The sequence below is a fragment of the Octodon degus genome, unplaced genomic scaffold, assembly GCF_000260255.1.
Source record: "Octodon degus isolate 3935 unplaced genomic scaffold, OctDeg1.0 scaffold00004, whole genome shotgun sequence".
Taxonomy (NCBI): domain Eukaryota; kingdom Metazoa; phylum Chordata; class Mammalia; order Rodentia; family Octodontidae; genus Octodon; species Octodon degus.
In genome coordinates, this window is record NW_004524580.1 from 22,694,545 (window position 1) to 22,711,564 (window position 17,020).

The window sequence follows — 17,020 nt, forward strand, 5'->3', positions numbered from 1 at the left end:
AGTGATCCTCCTGTTTTCAGCCTCCCCAGCACTGGGATTACACATGTGGGCCACCACACCTGGACTCAATTGCCTCAGCATGCCTGGGAGTGGGGCTGGTGCAGCCTTTGGTGCCAGGGATGGAACCCCAGTCCCTGAGCTTGCCTAAGCAGGCACTTAGTCTGCCGAGCTGTCTCACTGGCCCTAAAATAATTTTTAAAAAACACTTTCCAAAACCAGATCAGCAGTTTGAATCCAAGCTGAGGAACAGAGTTTATAAATTAGTGATGGGTGAGGTCATGAGTTTGATTTCCAGCATAAATAAATAAATGATGGCGAGTCCTGGCAAGTGCACCGCGCTGCCTTCCCCTGCACTCCCTCCATATGGTTTTCCGAGAGGTAGCATTGTCCAAAAGACCTTTCTGTGCTGATAGAATTGTTCTGTATCTGCACTGGCCTATATGGTAACCCCTAGTCAGAGGTGACCAGTGACATTTTCTATCTGCTTGCTTGACTGAGGAACTGATTTCTGAACTGAAGTAGCCTTACATGGTTAGTGGCCACTGTATGGGAGAGTGCAGCTATAAAGTCATTGTAAAATGAGCCACAGATCTTTCTCTGCTCCCTTGGGAAGTAGCTACTTCTGTTTAAAAAAGGGATGTTTTTAAAAAGTCATATGTAATCTATTTGGTTACTGACACTGAGTTTTGCAGAGCTGCTACTCAACTGAGTGAGCATTTGGGGGATTTGTTACACTGAATCCACCCAGGCTTGACTCAAGTGAGTGCTGGAACAGAGTCCCTGATCCCAGGACCAGCTGCCAGCTGGGAGTGAGTGGTGGGAAATGAGCAATGTCCCACGTGCCCGTCGCAAAACAGCAAATACCTCCTTGCCAGCGGGGCGTGCAGGAGTAGGCATATTTTCAACCAGTAGATGCATGAGAATGTAGCCATGTCAGGAAGGAGTCTTAGGTGCCAGTGTTTCTGTTTTCAACCATGTGTCCACAGGGAAGAAATGTGAGCGCAGGTAATATGTGTAGCACCTTTGCTTGTCAAAGATTTGTGTTACTTGAAGGAATGAGTATGGAGAGACTCAAGGCCTGGTTCCTACTCCGAAGGAACTTGCAGTCTACTCGTAGGTTCTGGCCTCTTGAGTGCTGATTATGTACTAAGCATCTTCCTTAATTCTTGTGATTCTTACAGAACCTTTTGGTAAGGAAGGTATTATTAGCCCTACTTCACAGATGAGGAAATTGAGGCCTAGGGTGGGAAGTAAATTTCTAGTTCAAGGTAGCACAGCTCTCTAAAAGTGGAGGCCGGGTACAAACTCAAACCCATGACACGGTTGCATTTCCCCAGGATGATGGTATTGAGACCTGGATTTAGACCCCCGCCTCTCACTGCCCTCCTCCTCCATCTCTTCCCACCTCACGCCCACACCTCTCTACCTCCTCCCTCTGGAGCCCCTGACCTCATCTCATTTTAGGGCCCTGGCCCTGGCAGGGCCCCATTTAAGAACATGTCTTGTCCAGATATGCAAATGGCTCACTATTTTTATCTCCTGCAAGTTTCTGTATACTTGGCACCTTTTCAAGAAGGCCTACCCTGAACATGCGCCCTCTGTCTCCCTTACCCTGCTTTATTTTGACCTGTCTGTCATCACCTAATGCATTTCATACTTTACTCTTTTGTTAGTGGCTGCCACCACGCCCCCACGTATACACAAAAGATGCGTACACAGACACTCACTTGTCTCTCCCTCTGTCCTGTTCAATTCCCTGTCACTTCCCAGCACCCTGGAACAGCACCTGATACTAGACAGTGCCTTTCCAGTAGAGGTTGTTGACTGAGGGTGACCGATACTCAAATGCCCAACCTGAAAGATTCACTGAATACCGAGACATATCTGCTTGTATTTTACGTGTAAACACATGCCTATTTGTCTGTACCTGTTTGGTTGCCTGCGTTACTTTAAGATGCACGGTGGATAATCATGTCGAAGAGGCACTGCCTTTAGGGTCAAGGTCATGCTCAGCACAATACTAACGAAGCTGTCACTTGTGGCTTCTGATAGGGCCAAGTGTGGTCAGGAATTGTGGACACCAAGCCTCCACATAAGAGAGTACTGACCCAGCATTGAAGAGTGGCTTTTTCCTAGTATTTGGTGACTTTTTCCCCTGAAAAAAACAGAAACACTGTGCTTTTTATGTCTGTTGCATTGTGGGCCAACATATGAGGGGATGATTGAGGAATGAAGTGTCTTGCCCAGGATATGTAGTAAATAAGAAAGGGTGTGAGGAAGTGACACACTGACCACCATGCTATTCAAAATACTTAATAGAAATTGTATTTCTCTTTCTGTACAAAAAAAAAAAAATTGTAGGTTATTCTTGGTGAGAATTTGACTTCAAATTGTCCAGAGGTTATCTATGAAATTAAAGAAGAAACACCTGTTTTCTACAAACTTGTTCCTGACCCTACAAAGAATAACTACATCTATCTAACAGCTGGGAAAGAGGTAGGTGGAAATACTAGTTATTGCTTCTGACTTATGAATAAAAATTATTTAATTGATGTCATTATCTAGTGGCAAAGCTTTTACTTTGAACTACCGAGTTTTAACTCTGCTGCAGGCTCCACGAAGACCTACGGTGGTTCACAGGCATGGAATTAAAGACTTTACTGCCTGTCAGTAAGTAAGCAAGAAATATTACCTATTTAGACAATTTTATTATTGGCTATATTTCCAGCGCCGAGTTTTTCAGAGGAGGGTGTGCTTGCAAATGGGCGCATAATCAGCAAGGTAACTGAATTTCTGCCTTTACCGTGTGGCCACCGAGCGGCTAGATGCATTTATGAATATACCCGATGGGACTGGCTTTGGGATTAGGGGTTAATATCGGGCCACAGTCTCATGCACATTCATGAACCAGGGAATGTAGGGTACTCGCCATCTTTCTCTTAATTTATCTGGCTGTTGTAATGTGGTTGTTTGTTTGTTTGTTTGCTCTTTTTTGTGTCCTGAAATAACATTAACACCTTTTAAAGTTTTCTTCATCTTTGCAAAGTGCTTTTACCAAGGGAAGGAGAATTTTTATTGAGGACCCTCCTGCCCGTGTGCTACTTGTCCTTTGGTTTCTCCTGATGCATAGCGCCATGTGGACACACACAAAGCGTACTGAGGAAAGCCAATGGCGTGCGCTAATAATTGAATGAGATAAAGTCATCCTTGTTTTATAGATGAAGACTCCAAGACTTGGAGAGAGGATAAATAATTAGCTCAAGGATATGTATATAATGTATCCATTAGTCTTCGTGGGAGCTGGGACTCAGACCCTGCCCTGATCCTAAAACCCACAATAAATGAGATCAGATCCCAGATTTATGAAAATTAAACAGAACATTCCGGCTCAGCGCCTTTGACTTATGACCATTTGACCACATAAAAGTGCGAGGAAGATAATTGAGACTTAGAGAATCATGTCAGGGAGGTAACAGATGCTCTCAGCCCACCCCGCGTTGCACTTGTTCCTTGGCACCGTTCTCAGGACAGCAGTGACAACAAATGATGACGGCATGCTCACGGAGCTGCCGAGCAGGTGTGCCGCCCTGCTGGCTTTCGGTGTTCTGAAGAGGCTGGATGGGTCCCTGAGTGTAGAAAAGTCAGCTAGGTCAAAGGGACCACCCTGAGGCGACCACATCTGCATCGCCCCCAGTTCTGCGAATCCACTCTCCACCAGAGTCCCCCATGCTGGCATCCAATCACTTCCTGTTATGTTTCTTCCCAAGGGATCTCATTTTTGAAAGATTTTGTCTATTCAACAAACGATGTATACTAAGTACCCGTTCCCATTCCCAGGCCTTCCTTATCCAGGACATCTCCAAGCTGTAGCCAGAGTACTGACTGTGCTACCCTGCATAGCTGATAAAATTCCAACCCCCACAGCAAAGACACTGGAAGTCCGGCCTAATCTGATTGTGTGTTTCCATTTAGCTCTTTTAAATATTGCAGAATCACTCATAAGTGCCCATTCCTACTGCCATGCTCATTAACAGAACCCCAAATCCCAGGACTCTAGGCTGGGAACCACTGGGAAAACCACCAGTGATTGACAGGTCCTTGGTTTCTGGAAGGTAAAGAATTCTAGCCTGTTGTCATCCAGAGCCTGAAATCCTGGGTAGAGTTTTCAGTGGGGCATGAAAATAGTTCATTCCATGTGCATCATTTGGGATTACTGCTGGAGAATCTATTGGTTGACTTTTGTTGAACAAGCATAACCCCTAGAGAGGCAAAGCCAACGACCATCCCTTTTTCTACACTCTTGGGAAATTGTAACAGCCCAACCAAAAGCCATAGGAAATTCATGAAATAATAGACCATGTGCCCCTTAAACCTAATCACGTGGAGGCAAATGCGTTGGTAGACAATAGTAACTGTCTTGTGTTACCAAACTAGAAAGCCAATCCAGTGTAGTAGGTAGGTCTTCTCTTTTACATAGAATTGTGTTTCTGCCTTTCAGTGCTTTGAATAGCTCTTCTCAAAGGATGTTCCGGGGACTCAGATTCCACTAAATGTTATGAGTGAAAGCAGTCCTAGCATTAGTCGTTAATTACTGTGCCGCTCTGGAGGGCTCAGCATATTCAAAAGCTCTCCCAAGCTTATGCTAAGAAAACCCATTTAACTTTTCCAGTCTAAGGTTTTGCATTCGTTAGACCATGGAACCTTTCCCTCACATAATAGCAATAGCCGGTATTTATGACACACATTATTTAGTATGTGTCAGACAATGTTCGTAATAACCTCATGAAGTCGGTTGTACCCTCACCATTTTACAGATGAGGAAACAAGGTTAGAGAGATTACGTGATGCTTATTAAAATCCCTCAGAATTAGAAGGATGTTTTGTGAGCTACAAGGAAATAAATATCCACATTCTGGTTAATTCTGGCTCAGACTCATGGTCTGCCGGCTGCATTTGCCAGGGGCACGGAGGGCTAAGAAATGGAAGGGCGCAATTGTTCTTCATGAAGCCAACCTAGCAGGGGAGCGTCCTCCTCAGGACCTTCCATTTTCCTCACAGACCCCTTGCTGAACTCTCCATTTCTCTCACCTTCTTCAGGACTCTTTAATACCCTTACACACATACAGCCTCCCAGAGTAATGCGTTCCATGAGTTTCCTCACTGCTTGCTGTGTGATTTTTCTTCAGAAAAGATGACCTGAAAAAACTCAGGTTCTCCTCGGCTCCCACCATCCTAGCTGTGCCCCACTTGGCCACTCTGTGAACTGCTGCTTCTTTACCACTGGAGGGGTGAAGGAGGAGTAGGGAAGTTATTTAGACACTCCTCCTGCTTCTTTATTTTCACCTCCAGTGGGAGCAAAGATGTCAGGAGCTGAGGCAATGGTGCTTCCCTGACAGGGCTGAGGGAGGCCAATGCTGGCCCCTTCTTTTCCACACCCACTTCCAACTCCTGCTGACCCCCCTCCTGGGCAGAGCCATTTGTTAATCCCAAATGCTCACTTCCAAAGTGCCACTGACTGTCCCTGTGTGAAAACCAGGTGACCTGATTCCACGATCCCTGTGGAAATCATTATTCACAGAGCAGAAAGCCATCTGCAGGTCAGGCGCACTGAAGAGGGCTCTTAACAATGCAGATCCCTAGGCCTCACTCCAGACCTGACCAGCATCTCAGCTGCAGGGAAATCTGGGAATTCAGGGATGCCTCCTTGTGGATTGCTTCTGGGAATCCCTGAGATACCCAAATCCAGGGATGCTGAAGCCCTTCATAGGTTTTCGTGTAAATGATGCACATCCTCCTATATGTTAAATCTTTAGAGTGCAGAGAATACCTAACACAGTGTCCGTGCTATGAAAATGCTAGTCATACCGTATTGTGTGGGGAATATGTGAAAGGAAAATGTATAGGTACAGGTAGGACTCTTTGCAGGTGCTCTTGATCTGCCTGACTTGCTGGGTATGGAATATACGTATAGGGAAGGCAAACTTCTAAAAGCTCTCCAGGCGACTGTCACACAAACACTTCCCAGCCTAGAGCTGGAGACCAGCCACCCGATGCCATTGTGGAGACATTTAGAGTTCAAGCTGATAAATATACTCCTTCTGGCCCTTCATCAGATAAGGTGGTGTCGTGTTCTCGGCCGTTGCTTATAATTCCATCCAAACCACTGTCATCTTTATTTTTAGGTGAGGAGAATTCGTGTTGCGAACTGTAGTAAGCATCAGTCCTGTCTGGAGTGCTTAACGGCGGCGGACCCTCACTGTGGTTGGTGCCACTTGCAGCAAAGGTATTTCCTGAATTCTTTCTGACCAGCCACAATTTTGAGAAAGTGTCATTTGAGAGAACACTTGTTGCCCTACTTTAAAGCCATCCTGGTGAAGTGGGGAAGAGGGCGTAGGGGCGAGCTCTTCCAGGATGGTGGTGTTGGGATGTAGCCCTCGTTCCCTCCCCAAGGTGTTTCCAGCTGAGTCAGTGTCACCGAGTCATCTGAGCTAGGCCACTCAGAGCCACCCCATCTGGGGGCCAGATGGGAGCGGGCCTGTTACCTCAAAAGAGAAAGAGCAGAGCAGGCAGATCTGCTTCTACTTTCTACAGAGTTCCCCAAGACTCTAGAGAAAGGCGAAAGGTTCTCCCTCAGAGAGGATAAAAGAATAGGGATGTTTGAAAATTTTCAAATGAATCCTCCTCACGTCGTGTATTCTGTTCGCTCAGTGGAAGCTTATTATTGATGGCGCTGTCTTGTGGTGCGCCGGCCGGCTGTGGGCCTGATGTACAACCGTGGTCTCCGGGCAGAATCTGCCCTGCCTGGTCTTGAATTACGATGTACGCGACCCATCTAGGCTCAGGGGCGACTTGTAGCCGCTTCCTCACCGTGGCAGTTCTTGGCGTCTCCGAGACCGGGCTGCTTGGATTCGCTGTTGCCATGGCAACCCAGTACTCGGCTTCTTGCTATAGAAGCAAGGAGGAGAGAGCCCTAGCTGTGGCTCAGGCAGGAAAGGGAGGAAAAAAAAAAAATAATAAACCACATAACAGTGTCTGTCAGTTTGGTGCTTTCAGTGTTTAAAGGTGAAGAAGGATAAGAAAGAGGGGCACAAGTAGGGAACTGCCGAACGCCGAATGTGGGGGCAGTGGGGCAAAGAAAACAGCGCTAGGGAGAGAGCTCGGAAGCCGATGCAGGGGAAGCCAGGAGACATGAAAGGAGAGGGGTGCAGGTAATGGAAGCGAGAGGCTCAGGAAACAAAGTAGAAATATGGGGACGGGATTAATTAAGAGTTCACGGAGGAAGTCACGAGCCCAGCTTCTGCAGCACAAGAAGCGGTCCTTGCCTCTTGCTGCACCTTCTTGCTGGGCTGTCTCCACACTGGCAGACAAAAGAAGCAAGCCCAGGAAAATTCTCATGAATAATTGTAATTGGGTAGGAATCTTTTCTTCTCATCGCTCGCCCAAGACCAGAGTTTTAGAAATTGACTGATTATCGCCACTAACTGAGCATGCACTCCCACCACTCTTAACCACAATCTTTTAGATGTGTTGCTTCTCTGTCTGTATTTGTCCAGCCGCATGTAGGAGTTAATTCGGCCAGGGTGGTTTATGCGGGTGGTGATTAAATGACCACATACAGCTAGAGGCTACTGTTTCAGCAAGCACAAATCTAGAGCTGATGGGGGGACAGCCAATCTGGGAGTTAGTTGTATTTAGGTGGTACTTACGGAAACCTTAGGACCAGACCACAGAGGGAGCATGGAGGGAGAAGTTTGAAAGCTGAGCATTGAGGTAATACAATGTTTAGGAATCAGGGAGAGGAAGGGAAGCAGAGAAAGAAATAAGGAGGGGTGAGCCAGAAAGGGAAGGCAGAAAGGCTGAGGGGGTGGGGCTCCTGTGCGCCCAGGGAAGGGAGGAGGGAGTGACCGACTGCCAGCTACTACAGAGAGGTCGAAAGGACAGTGGAGCCATTGGACTTGGCGGGTGGGGATTGGTGACCGTGACAGAGGTCAGCACTAAAGCTGCAAAAGACAATGGGAAGAGAGGAGGGCAGTTAGCAAGGAAAGTTCCTTCGAGGAGCTTTCTAAAGAAACACAGTAGGGGAAAATTGGAACCGATGCTGAAGGAGAAAGTGGAGTTCAAGGAAGAGTCCGAGTTTTGTGAGACCCACAAAATAACCATGCGTTTCTGTGCTGTTGGCGGAAGTCCAGTAGAGAGGGAGCGGGGGATGTTGCAGGAGAGGGAAGAGAGAGCTGTGCGATGTTATCTTTCAGCTGATGACCTACCAGCCAGCCACAAGTAGGATCCTGGATAGCTCCTCCTCATGCTGGGGGCAGGGGGACGTCTGGGCCTGGTGCAGGGACGTGAAGAAGCAAGTGCAGGGTCTTATTGTTCCGTCACCTTCACGGACTTTAAGGCAATGGAGAGATGAGAGGGCAGGAGAGAAATAGGAGATGGGGCAGAGAGCAGGGTGGGAAAAAATAGCATGGTTGCCCGGCAGCTTTAGGCGCACTTGAGGTCAGGAGTCTTGCTTTCAGAGTAGAGCAAGTAGTAGGATTTTGTTTTCTTCAAGCTGCTTGGGCTCTGGTGACATTGTCACAGAGCAGAGGTGAGTTCAGGTAAGCCAGAGTCGAGGTGAGTGCGTCAAGAGAGGCTAGGATCCTGAGGGTGTGTGCCAGGCTGTGGTGGTGCTGTGGACACCTGGTGGTATGGCTTGTGTAGGGTGTGCCCCCAGGACTTCATGTGGTCACACGCGGGTCTTTTTTCGGAGGTGGCTGGATCTGGAGTGTATGATGCTGGAATTGATTCATGGTGTAGTGCTAGGCTCAAGGGTACTGGGCTCAAGGGTTTGAGTGCTACTCACCCTGAGCAGCCTGGATATAATAAGAAAAGGGCAGAAAGATGCTAATGTCTCTTGTTTACTTTACTACCTTCTGGGCACCATGAACCAGTTCTACTCTGTGATGTCCATCTGCCAAGCCACCCTGTTTTAGAGTCAGCTGAGTATGGACTAAAATCTCTACAAACTGTGAGCTAAATCAGCCTTTCCTCCCTTCACCTTGGGTGTCAGGTATTTTGTTTCAGCAAAGAGAGAAAAGTAACTAACATCTGGGCACCAGAGAGGGACGCGCGTGGGCGGGGGAGGGGTGTGAAAAGGCACTGGGATCCCAGCTGTGGTTGGAGAACTGAAAAGGGTTGGGTGACAGTGGAAGTCATGGAGGAGTGGGGTTCTTGATGATGATGATAAAATCTAGAGGGTGATTGTATCTCTGAAGTAGTGAGAGAGACGAGATCGCTGGCAGAGAAGGGCCAAGGAACTGAGGTGGTGTTCGGAATACTCAGTGGATTGCTTACCTGTGTGGAAATTTCGATCACCCGGGAGAATGGGTGAACACCCAGAGTGAGTGTTGGGAAGAGGGAGGAATTGAGTAGTCAAGAAGTGAAGGGAGGTGGCCAGGGGCAGGCCTGGCTGTGGGAGATCACCCCGTGCTGAGGTGGTACCTGGGGGTGGCACAAGCTCTAGAGCTGGCATGTGGCTAGGGAAAGATGCACCTCTTGGAGAGGCAGTGGACACTCCAGTGGGACGACTGTGATGAAAGAGGGAGGAAGGAAGCATCCAGCCCTCCAGAAGGGCCGGGGAAGCACTGTCTATATGGGAGAGATGCTTCTGCTGAGACCCAGGTGACGATCTGAGGACCTCTTCCTGTTCCTGGTCACTGCTGAGAATTCTAGCAAAAGCCTGCTTCTTGCTTCCCCTCTGTCAGCTTTTGGTGCTTTACCCCTGCCCCAGTCCCCTCTAAGAAGGGCAATAATTTGAAAGCCAAAGTAATTCATGTCTCTCCACAGCTTCATGACTGCTTCTGCTTTCCATCTTAGTGGAACTAAGAATCTTTTTAACTCCACAGGCGAGACTTGGTGTGATCTTATGCTTCCCTACTTCCCTGACCTCTCCTGCCACTGTCTCCTTTGGTCACCCTGTCCTAGCCACACTGACTTTCTTTCCAACTCGAGAATATGCAAAATGTGTCCCTGCCACTGAGGTTTTTGCCCCTGCTATTTCCTAGACTATTCTAGAATATTCTAGAATATTCTTCCCATAGATCTTCTCACAGCTGGCTCTTCTTCGACCATCTGGTCTTAGAACACACATTTATCTACACTTGACCAACCAGTCTTAATTAGCCTCATTGCGTTTCTGGTTTCTTCCTGGCCCATCACTCTGACCTTATTTCTCTCCCTCCCCCTTTATTTTCAAATATAACACACACAAAAAGCGTATGTAGAGTGAGTAAAGTAGCCTGTCCCAGTAGCTGTGTGAGACCTGTGCCTTAAGAGGAGAACGCATTTTGGAGCCAGTAAGTGATCACAGCCCTTGTCTGCTGGGTCAGATTACAGGATTTCAGACTGGTTTGGCTCTGGCCTAAGATGAAATGCAGCTTAGTCTCAGATCTGTGACTCATGGTAAGCTCCCAGGACCATTCAAAATTAGGAACTCTAAAGGGGGATGTTTTCTTACAACTGGAGAGCACCCCACTGTGTTTATTTTAAATGTCACAGATTTATTTAGAAAAAAATGATTTATTTTCTCTGTTGAGATGGTTGAACTTTCTTGTCTACGTGTCTAGAAAGTGGATTTGGGGAAAGGGGACAAGAAAACTGTCTTAACTTCCTTTTGATTGGGAGGCCTGCAGTATAAGCAGATAAAAAGCAATTAGATAAACAATGAGCGGTAAAAAGTCTAGTATTGTATGGTGGGAAACTCAGATCCAACCTGTACGGAATTTGTGTGTGTGGGTGGAAAGTGAATTTTTGCAGGCTGCATATCTTGGGTTTAGAAGCAGTTTCTCAGTTTCTCCCATATTGCAAAGCATAGCGCATGTGTTCAGTTATGGATTTCCACAAAACTGGCAATCCCCACCCAATGAATGGGTGAGGTTCCAAAAGTTCATTTGCAAGTTTGTTTGGCACGTGGAGTACATTTTCCTGTAGAAACAATGTCATAAATTAAAGATTGATTCGCAAGCCAGCCCATAAAATTCAACTTATTTAATTTCAACAAATATTTGTTGAACACTTACCAAGAGTCCCATGTGGGAATTGAGATAGCTTAGGTGCTGTTGAGAGAAATTGGATGCCATTCTTGGCTTCAAGGAATTCACCTACTAACTAGGGAAGCAGGCCAACATCCATCCATCCATCCATCCATCCATCCATCCATCCATCCCTCCCTTCATTCATCCACCCACCCATCCATCCATCCATCCATCCATCCATCCATACATACATACATCCATACATCCATTCATTCATACATACATCTAATCACAGCTCTTTCCCCAGCACCTACAGGGTCCTAAGCTTTGTACTCAGGGCTGGAGATACAGTTCTTTCTTGTCTACATGGAGCATGCCATCTAGTGAAAGACACAGATGTACTATAAGTGTACTAGTCAGATGTTTGCTTCAATAATACTGCAAAATATACACATTTTTATTTGCTTTTCTTGCTCATAGGTCCAACTTTCAGCTGTGGGGATCCATGTCAAGCTGCAAGTTGGGTTTAGACCTCCTCCACATGCTGCTGTTCTGTACAGACTCTTTCTTGTTAAGACAGGTAGTGAAAGCACAGGACACCAAACTAAGTGATGCCACACACTCAGAGCCTCTGCTCACAGCACGTTGGCTAACATTCCACAGCTAGGGCAAGCCACATAGCCAAGCCCAACATCAGCAGGAGAGGAAAATATGCTAGGCCTGCTCCAGGAGGAGCACTGTGAAATGGTGTGACAAAGGGCAGTAAGACTGCGTAAGCATAGGCAAGGGGATTGAGTAAACAATAAGCAAAGGACGTGGACAAACAACAGGGTAATAAGGCCAGCATAGAGATGTGGATTGCATGGGGCATGTAAGGAGCATTTAACCTAAATGGAAAAAAGGTCAGGGAGGAATCCTTAGAAAGGGGAGATCTAAGCTGAACCTGACCTCGAGGCAGATCACAGCTAGATCTAAAGGAAGTTGGTGAAGTTGGCCAAGAGGACAGGATAGGAAAGGTGGGGAACTGTGGGAGAGCCTGGCCCAATGCTCAGAATGAAGAAGCACACAGGATACAGGGCAGTGCTGGGAGATAAGGGGCATGGTAGGCAGAGTAGATGAGGGAAGGTCGTCCCATGTTAGAGAACTTGGGCTTTCTTGGAAAGACCTGAAGGAGCTACTGCAGAGCCTGTGTTGGCAGGGCTCAGCAGATGAGCTGTGATTCAGAACAAGCACCCTGGGTCCCAGGGGGCGCTGAGGAGATGCCCCTGGATGTCAGTGGATCAGTTCACAGGTGGTTGTAGACCAGTAAGAGACTGGGGGCTGAATCAGAGTTGGGGAAAGGAAGTGAGTAGATTTGAGAGCTACTTGGAAGATGGTACCAACAGGACTTGGTGATTAATTGGATTCCCCTTGAGTCTGACACACTAAAAATAGGCCATAAGATGAAAAATAAAATATCAAGGTGGCCCCTGTTTTTCTGCAAGATGTGTTCTTTCTTCCTTGATCTAAAACCACAAAGGAAATAAAGAAGTGCCACCAAGATACATATTGGATCCCTCTAGTACCCTGGGCAGTGGATTAGGCCTTAGGTTGGAGGGTAAAGGATGGGCATCCATGTTGAATAGTGTAGAGGGCCCTTAGAGATGCCAAAGCTCAGTCTTGGAGCTGGAAGTGGGTGAGGTTTCTATCTCTTAGCAGTAGTCCAGAGACATTGGTTGAGGTTACAGGGGAAGGAGTTACAGGGACCTAGCTTGAGTGACCAAGCCACATAGACTGAGGAGTCATTTACCAAGTAGGAGGTAGGAGAAATAGCTTGTTGTGGAAGCACATACCCAGGGTGTTAACTTCTATCCTGGCAGTGGAGAAAGCTCCAAGAGTCGGCATCATTGGGGTAGAATCCAGGTTTCTGCATGACCTGAATTTTTTTTCTCTTCTCTGTGCCCCATCTCCTGTTCTCTGAAGCAGAATTAATGGTAGCGCCCACCCTAGGGTGTGGCCAAGAAGCTTAAATCAGATAGTGTGAATTCCAAGGCCCATGGCCTGGTTCTTAGTAACCAGTTCTTAGTGCCAAGCTACGGTTAGCAATGCTGGGAGCCAGGGATGGAGTCCTTGGTTGTTCCTAAGGCTAGGAAAGGCTTCCAGAAGAGGTGCCCATAACACGGCAACTAGAAGCCTGAGCCAACTTTCCCAAAGGAAGAGTGGTGGAGGCATTTCAGGGAAAAGAAGCCAGTCCAGAGAGAGGTCTGTTCAGGAAGTACCAGACTGGATTCTGTTGTTAGGACAGTGGCTCTAGAAGGAAGGAAGGAAGGAAGGAAGGAAGGAAGGAAGGAAGGAAGGAAGGAAGGGGTGAGGGTGCTAGATGTGACCAGGATGGGAAGGGCTCTGTTTAGACTTTATTAGTTTAAAGTCTAATAAAGTGCTGTAAACAAAGGGCTATGTCTTCAAGAGATTTGTGTTTTTGAAAGATGATCCATATGGCAACTGCATTAATGTGACATCAGTTGTACTGAGCTTCACCTGTACTCTCCCAAGGCCATTTTTGTCTGGGACTCTTTGTAAAGAGTGAGTTAGCTCACATCTCTTCCAGAGCCATTTACTTGGTGGCCATTTGTCCACATGTCACCTGCTTCTTCACCTTTCCCAACACCTCCATGCACCTCCACTTGCTTTGGTCTCAATCACATGGTGAACTCTGGGCTGGGTCCCCTTCAGAAAACAGGCCAGGCAAGAAAGGGCACACTTGCCTGCATTGTCCCGTCCCATTATGTTCTACCCTACATGGATACACGCAGGGTGAAGCCAGAGCCCTAGGCATGCTAGTGATGAGGAATCTGGGAGCCCTTCTAAGTTAAATGCATAAATATAATATTTGCCCCATATTCTTACACATGTGTCTTCTAAAGTGACACTTGGAAGACCTTCAAGCAACTCCTGTAGCTGTTCTGAGGTCTTCAACTGTGAAGATTAGGTATTTTAGTTTCCCGAGACTGCTCTAACTAATTGCTACAAAGCTGGTGGCTTGAAACGACACAGATTTATCTCTCATGGTGCTGGAGGCCAAAAGCCAGCAGAGTCTTCCCTCTTACCCCTCTAGGGAATGACCTGTCCTCATTTGTCCCAGCTTCTGGTGGCTCCTGGTGTTTTTTGGCTTGTGGCAGAATTACTCTGTCTCTGCCTCAGTCTCACATGACCTCTTTCCCTGCATGTGTCCAGCTCTCTCTCTCTCTCTCTCTCTCTCTCTCTCTCTCTCTCTCTCTCTCTCTCTTTCCTCATAGAAAGACACCAGTGGCTGCAAGCTCTTAAGTCGAGGATGATTTCATCTTGAGATCCAGGACCAGTTGTACTTGCAAAGACTTTGTTTCCAATTAAGATGACTTTCAAAGGTTGGGTGGTGGGGTTAGTCTAGGGAGCTCTATTCAACCCCTATGTGGAGGGAAGGAGATAGTGTAAAAATTGGAAAGGAAACAGCATGTTCGGGTAGTGATCACAGTTATGAAAATAAGTAAAACAAGAGAAAGGAGATGGGAATGCTGTGATAGGCTGGGGAGGTCACAATCTAAAACAAGGCAGAAGAGCATCCTGGAGGGCTTCTGTGGGCAAGGGACATCATAGCCAGCTTTAGAGATGTCCCCCTTCAAAAGCCATGACAATATTTAACAGAGTAGCTAGAAGGACCATGTGGACAGAGCACTGTCCTAAGCCTTCTGCTGTAGCTCCTCCTTCCTTTTCAGTCTGGGATGAGTCCTTGAGCAGATCCCAGGCTCAAAGTCTGTGTAGTGACACTCCTTTATGGTCCAGCGCTGCTCTAATGACAGTGATAATGGTAATTATGGGATCTGGGGGCAGCCCCTCCCTCTTGGGTGAGGACCCCATTGTGCCAACTAATTTTGTAGAAGCAACTAGGACAACTGTCTGTGGGGTGGAAGCAGCAGGGAGCAAAGAGGAGGACGCTGTTCAGGCCTCAGGGCATCGCAGGATTAGCCTGGCACAGCTGAACCCTGGATCCAGGTTACCAAGAATGCTGGAAGGGGCTCGGAGTGGGTGGTCTTCTGACACTGGAATGAGGAGCTGGGTCCCGCTGGGTCCCCGAGCGCCTTTATCCTGTATCGGAGCTGTGGCTTACTTACTGCAAAGAGAAGATGAAGGGGAGTAGAACTGTTAAGGGGTACAGCTCCACCTTGGCATTACAGATAGTTGGCAGCAGTTGACATGGAAAGGATTGTCACCTTGCTCGGAAGCCAGTTTGTTTGGTTTCTTTGTTTGGGTTTTGGTAGAGCTGACAACCGGTGTCCTCAGGCCTCCGCCTCCAGCCTCCAAACTGCAGTGCTTATCTGTACCATCGCTTTAATCAGTGCTCTCTGACTTCTACCGAGCCCCATTAAGAACATTCCTTTTAGTAAATATATGTTTTCAGTGGGATAGATTTTTTTTTTTTTTTTTTTTTTTTGCGGTGACCTTATCTCAGGCAGCATGCACTCTCATAAGTATGTATTGATTGGCTTTTAAAAATTTCTCAAATGTTTTCGCTTGTCCTGTGACCTAATATTTGTCCTGTTCCCAGAAACTGCTGCATTCAGACACAGTGTTCAGATCTGCATCCTAACGCCTGCCTGCTGGTCTTGGTTTCTGATGCTGTAGCATTTTCTAACGTTCGGCTGTTTTCATTCTGCTGTTTGGAGCTTACACCATTTCTCATAGGCTCAGGGCGGGAGTTGCTGTTTCGCTCAGGATGCGATAGCATTGCCGTCCACTTATTGGTGAGCAAATTGATTCCCGCAACAGTGAAGGAATGTGTTCCCAGTTACACAAGGATTGTGAGGGAGAGCTGTTTGGAACCCAGGCCTCCCTGATCCAAGCAGCATTATTTTTCCATTTTTATATCTCTGCTATCTATTTTTTTTAATGCCTCCTCTAAATACTCAGGTTTGGACATAAACCCCCCAAATTTTAGTACATTTACCACCCACTAAAGAACCGCATGGGGCAAAGGCCACAAATCCCTTTTGTGTGAGTGTTTTGGTCTGAGAATGTGTTTTATGTGTGCTAAATAGCTCCAAGTTTGAAGACAAAGGCCGGGTTTCCACCACTAGTTAACAGGCCAACTCGGTGAACAAAAATCAATGAAGCAAATTATGCTGGTATCATGGAGACATGGACAAGAATGTAGACACTTTCAAACTGAATTCTTAATCCACTTGAGCTAACCTGTGTTGAATACAAGCCATGGGCCAGTCCCTGGGCTAGGCTTTGGGGGAGGCCAAGATGGATCAGGCTTTATCTTGGAAAGCTCGGAGGTTGATGGGAGAAGTGGTTCCCAAACAAGCACTTTAAGAACTGTTCTTCAAGGCATGAAGAGACCCCAAAGAACACATTAGTTTGGAAGGAAGGAGAGTTGTGATTAGGAATCTTCCAAGACGCCTTGAACTATTTCTGCCATTGTACACCGGAAAGCTACAATGGCCATTGGGCTGATGTGTGTATGCTTGGAGCTGTGAGCATCTGGTCAACCTTGTTGCCTGCTTCCTTTTTTTCTCACTACTATTTTGTGTTTGTTTGACTTATGCCACCTTCTTTTTCTTAAATTCTGTTTTACATGCCTACATTATAATAAGAACTGCTGATACTAAAGCATTCTGATCATAGCTCCATGATGTAGAAGTTATATTATTTGCTTTTCTGCAGGTGGAAAAGCCTGAGACACCCAGAGGACACAGGTCTTGCTTGAGGTCACCGGTTTGTCACTGGTAGAATTCTGCTCCCTTGCGTTCACTAAGTGCCAGCCAGGCTGGTCTATTTAATGGGTTCTGTGCATAGCCCATGCATAAGCGAGCATAGACGTTGTCTATGCTATTCCTGCTGCTCAGACTGCTTGTCTGTGACTCTCAATGTGGCTACGTGGTTCTCACCCTGCAACTCTAAGCTAAACTGTCCTGTTTTTTGACCGAGCTGTCTAAAATAGACTCATTCCTACTAAAGCGTGGGTTTCTGCAGGATTTCTTTTTTTTTTT

General features: G+C 46.9%; 1 protein-coding gene across 1 annotated transcript in view; it reads left to right on the plus strand.

Moving 5' to 3' along the window:
• The window catches only part of Plxnc1 (plexin C1), a gene marked incomplete at its 5' end in the record, with an annotated part of 142,047 nt that overhangs the window by 29,461 nt on the left and 95,566 nt on the right, over positions 1-17,020 (plus strand). Inside the window, 2 exons of the mRNA XM_004623905.2 lie at positions 2,362-2,496; positions 6,183-6,283. Of these exons, the coding sequence (XP_004623962.1) occupies positions 2,362-2,496; positions 6,183-6,283 (236 nt within the window). The remainder of the gene's footprint in view (positions 1-2,361; positions 2,497-6,182; positions 6,284-17,020) is intronic.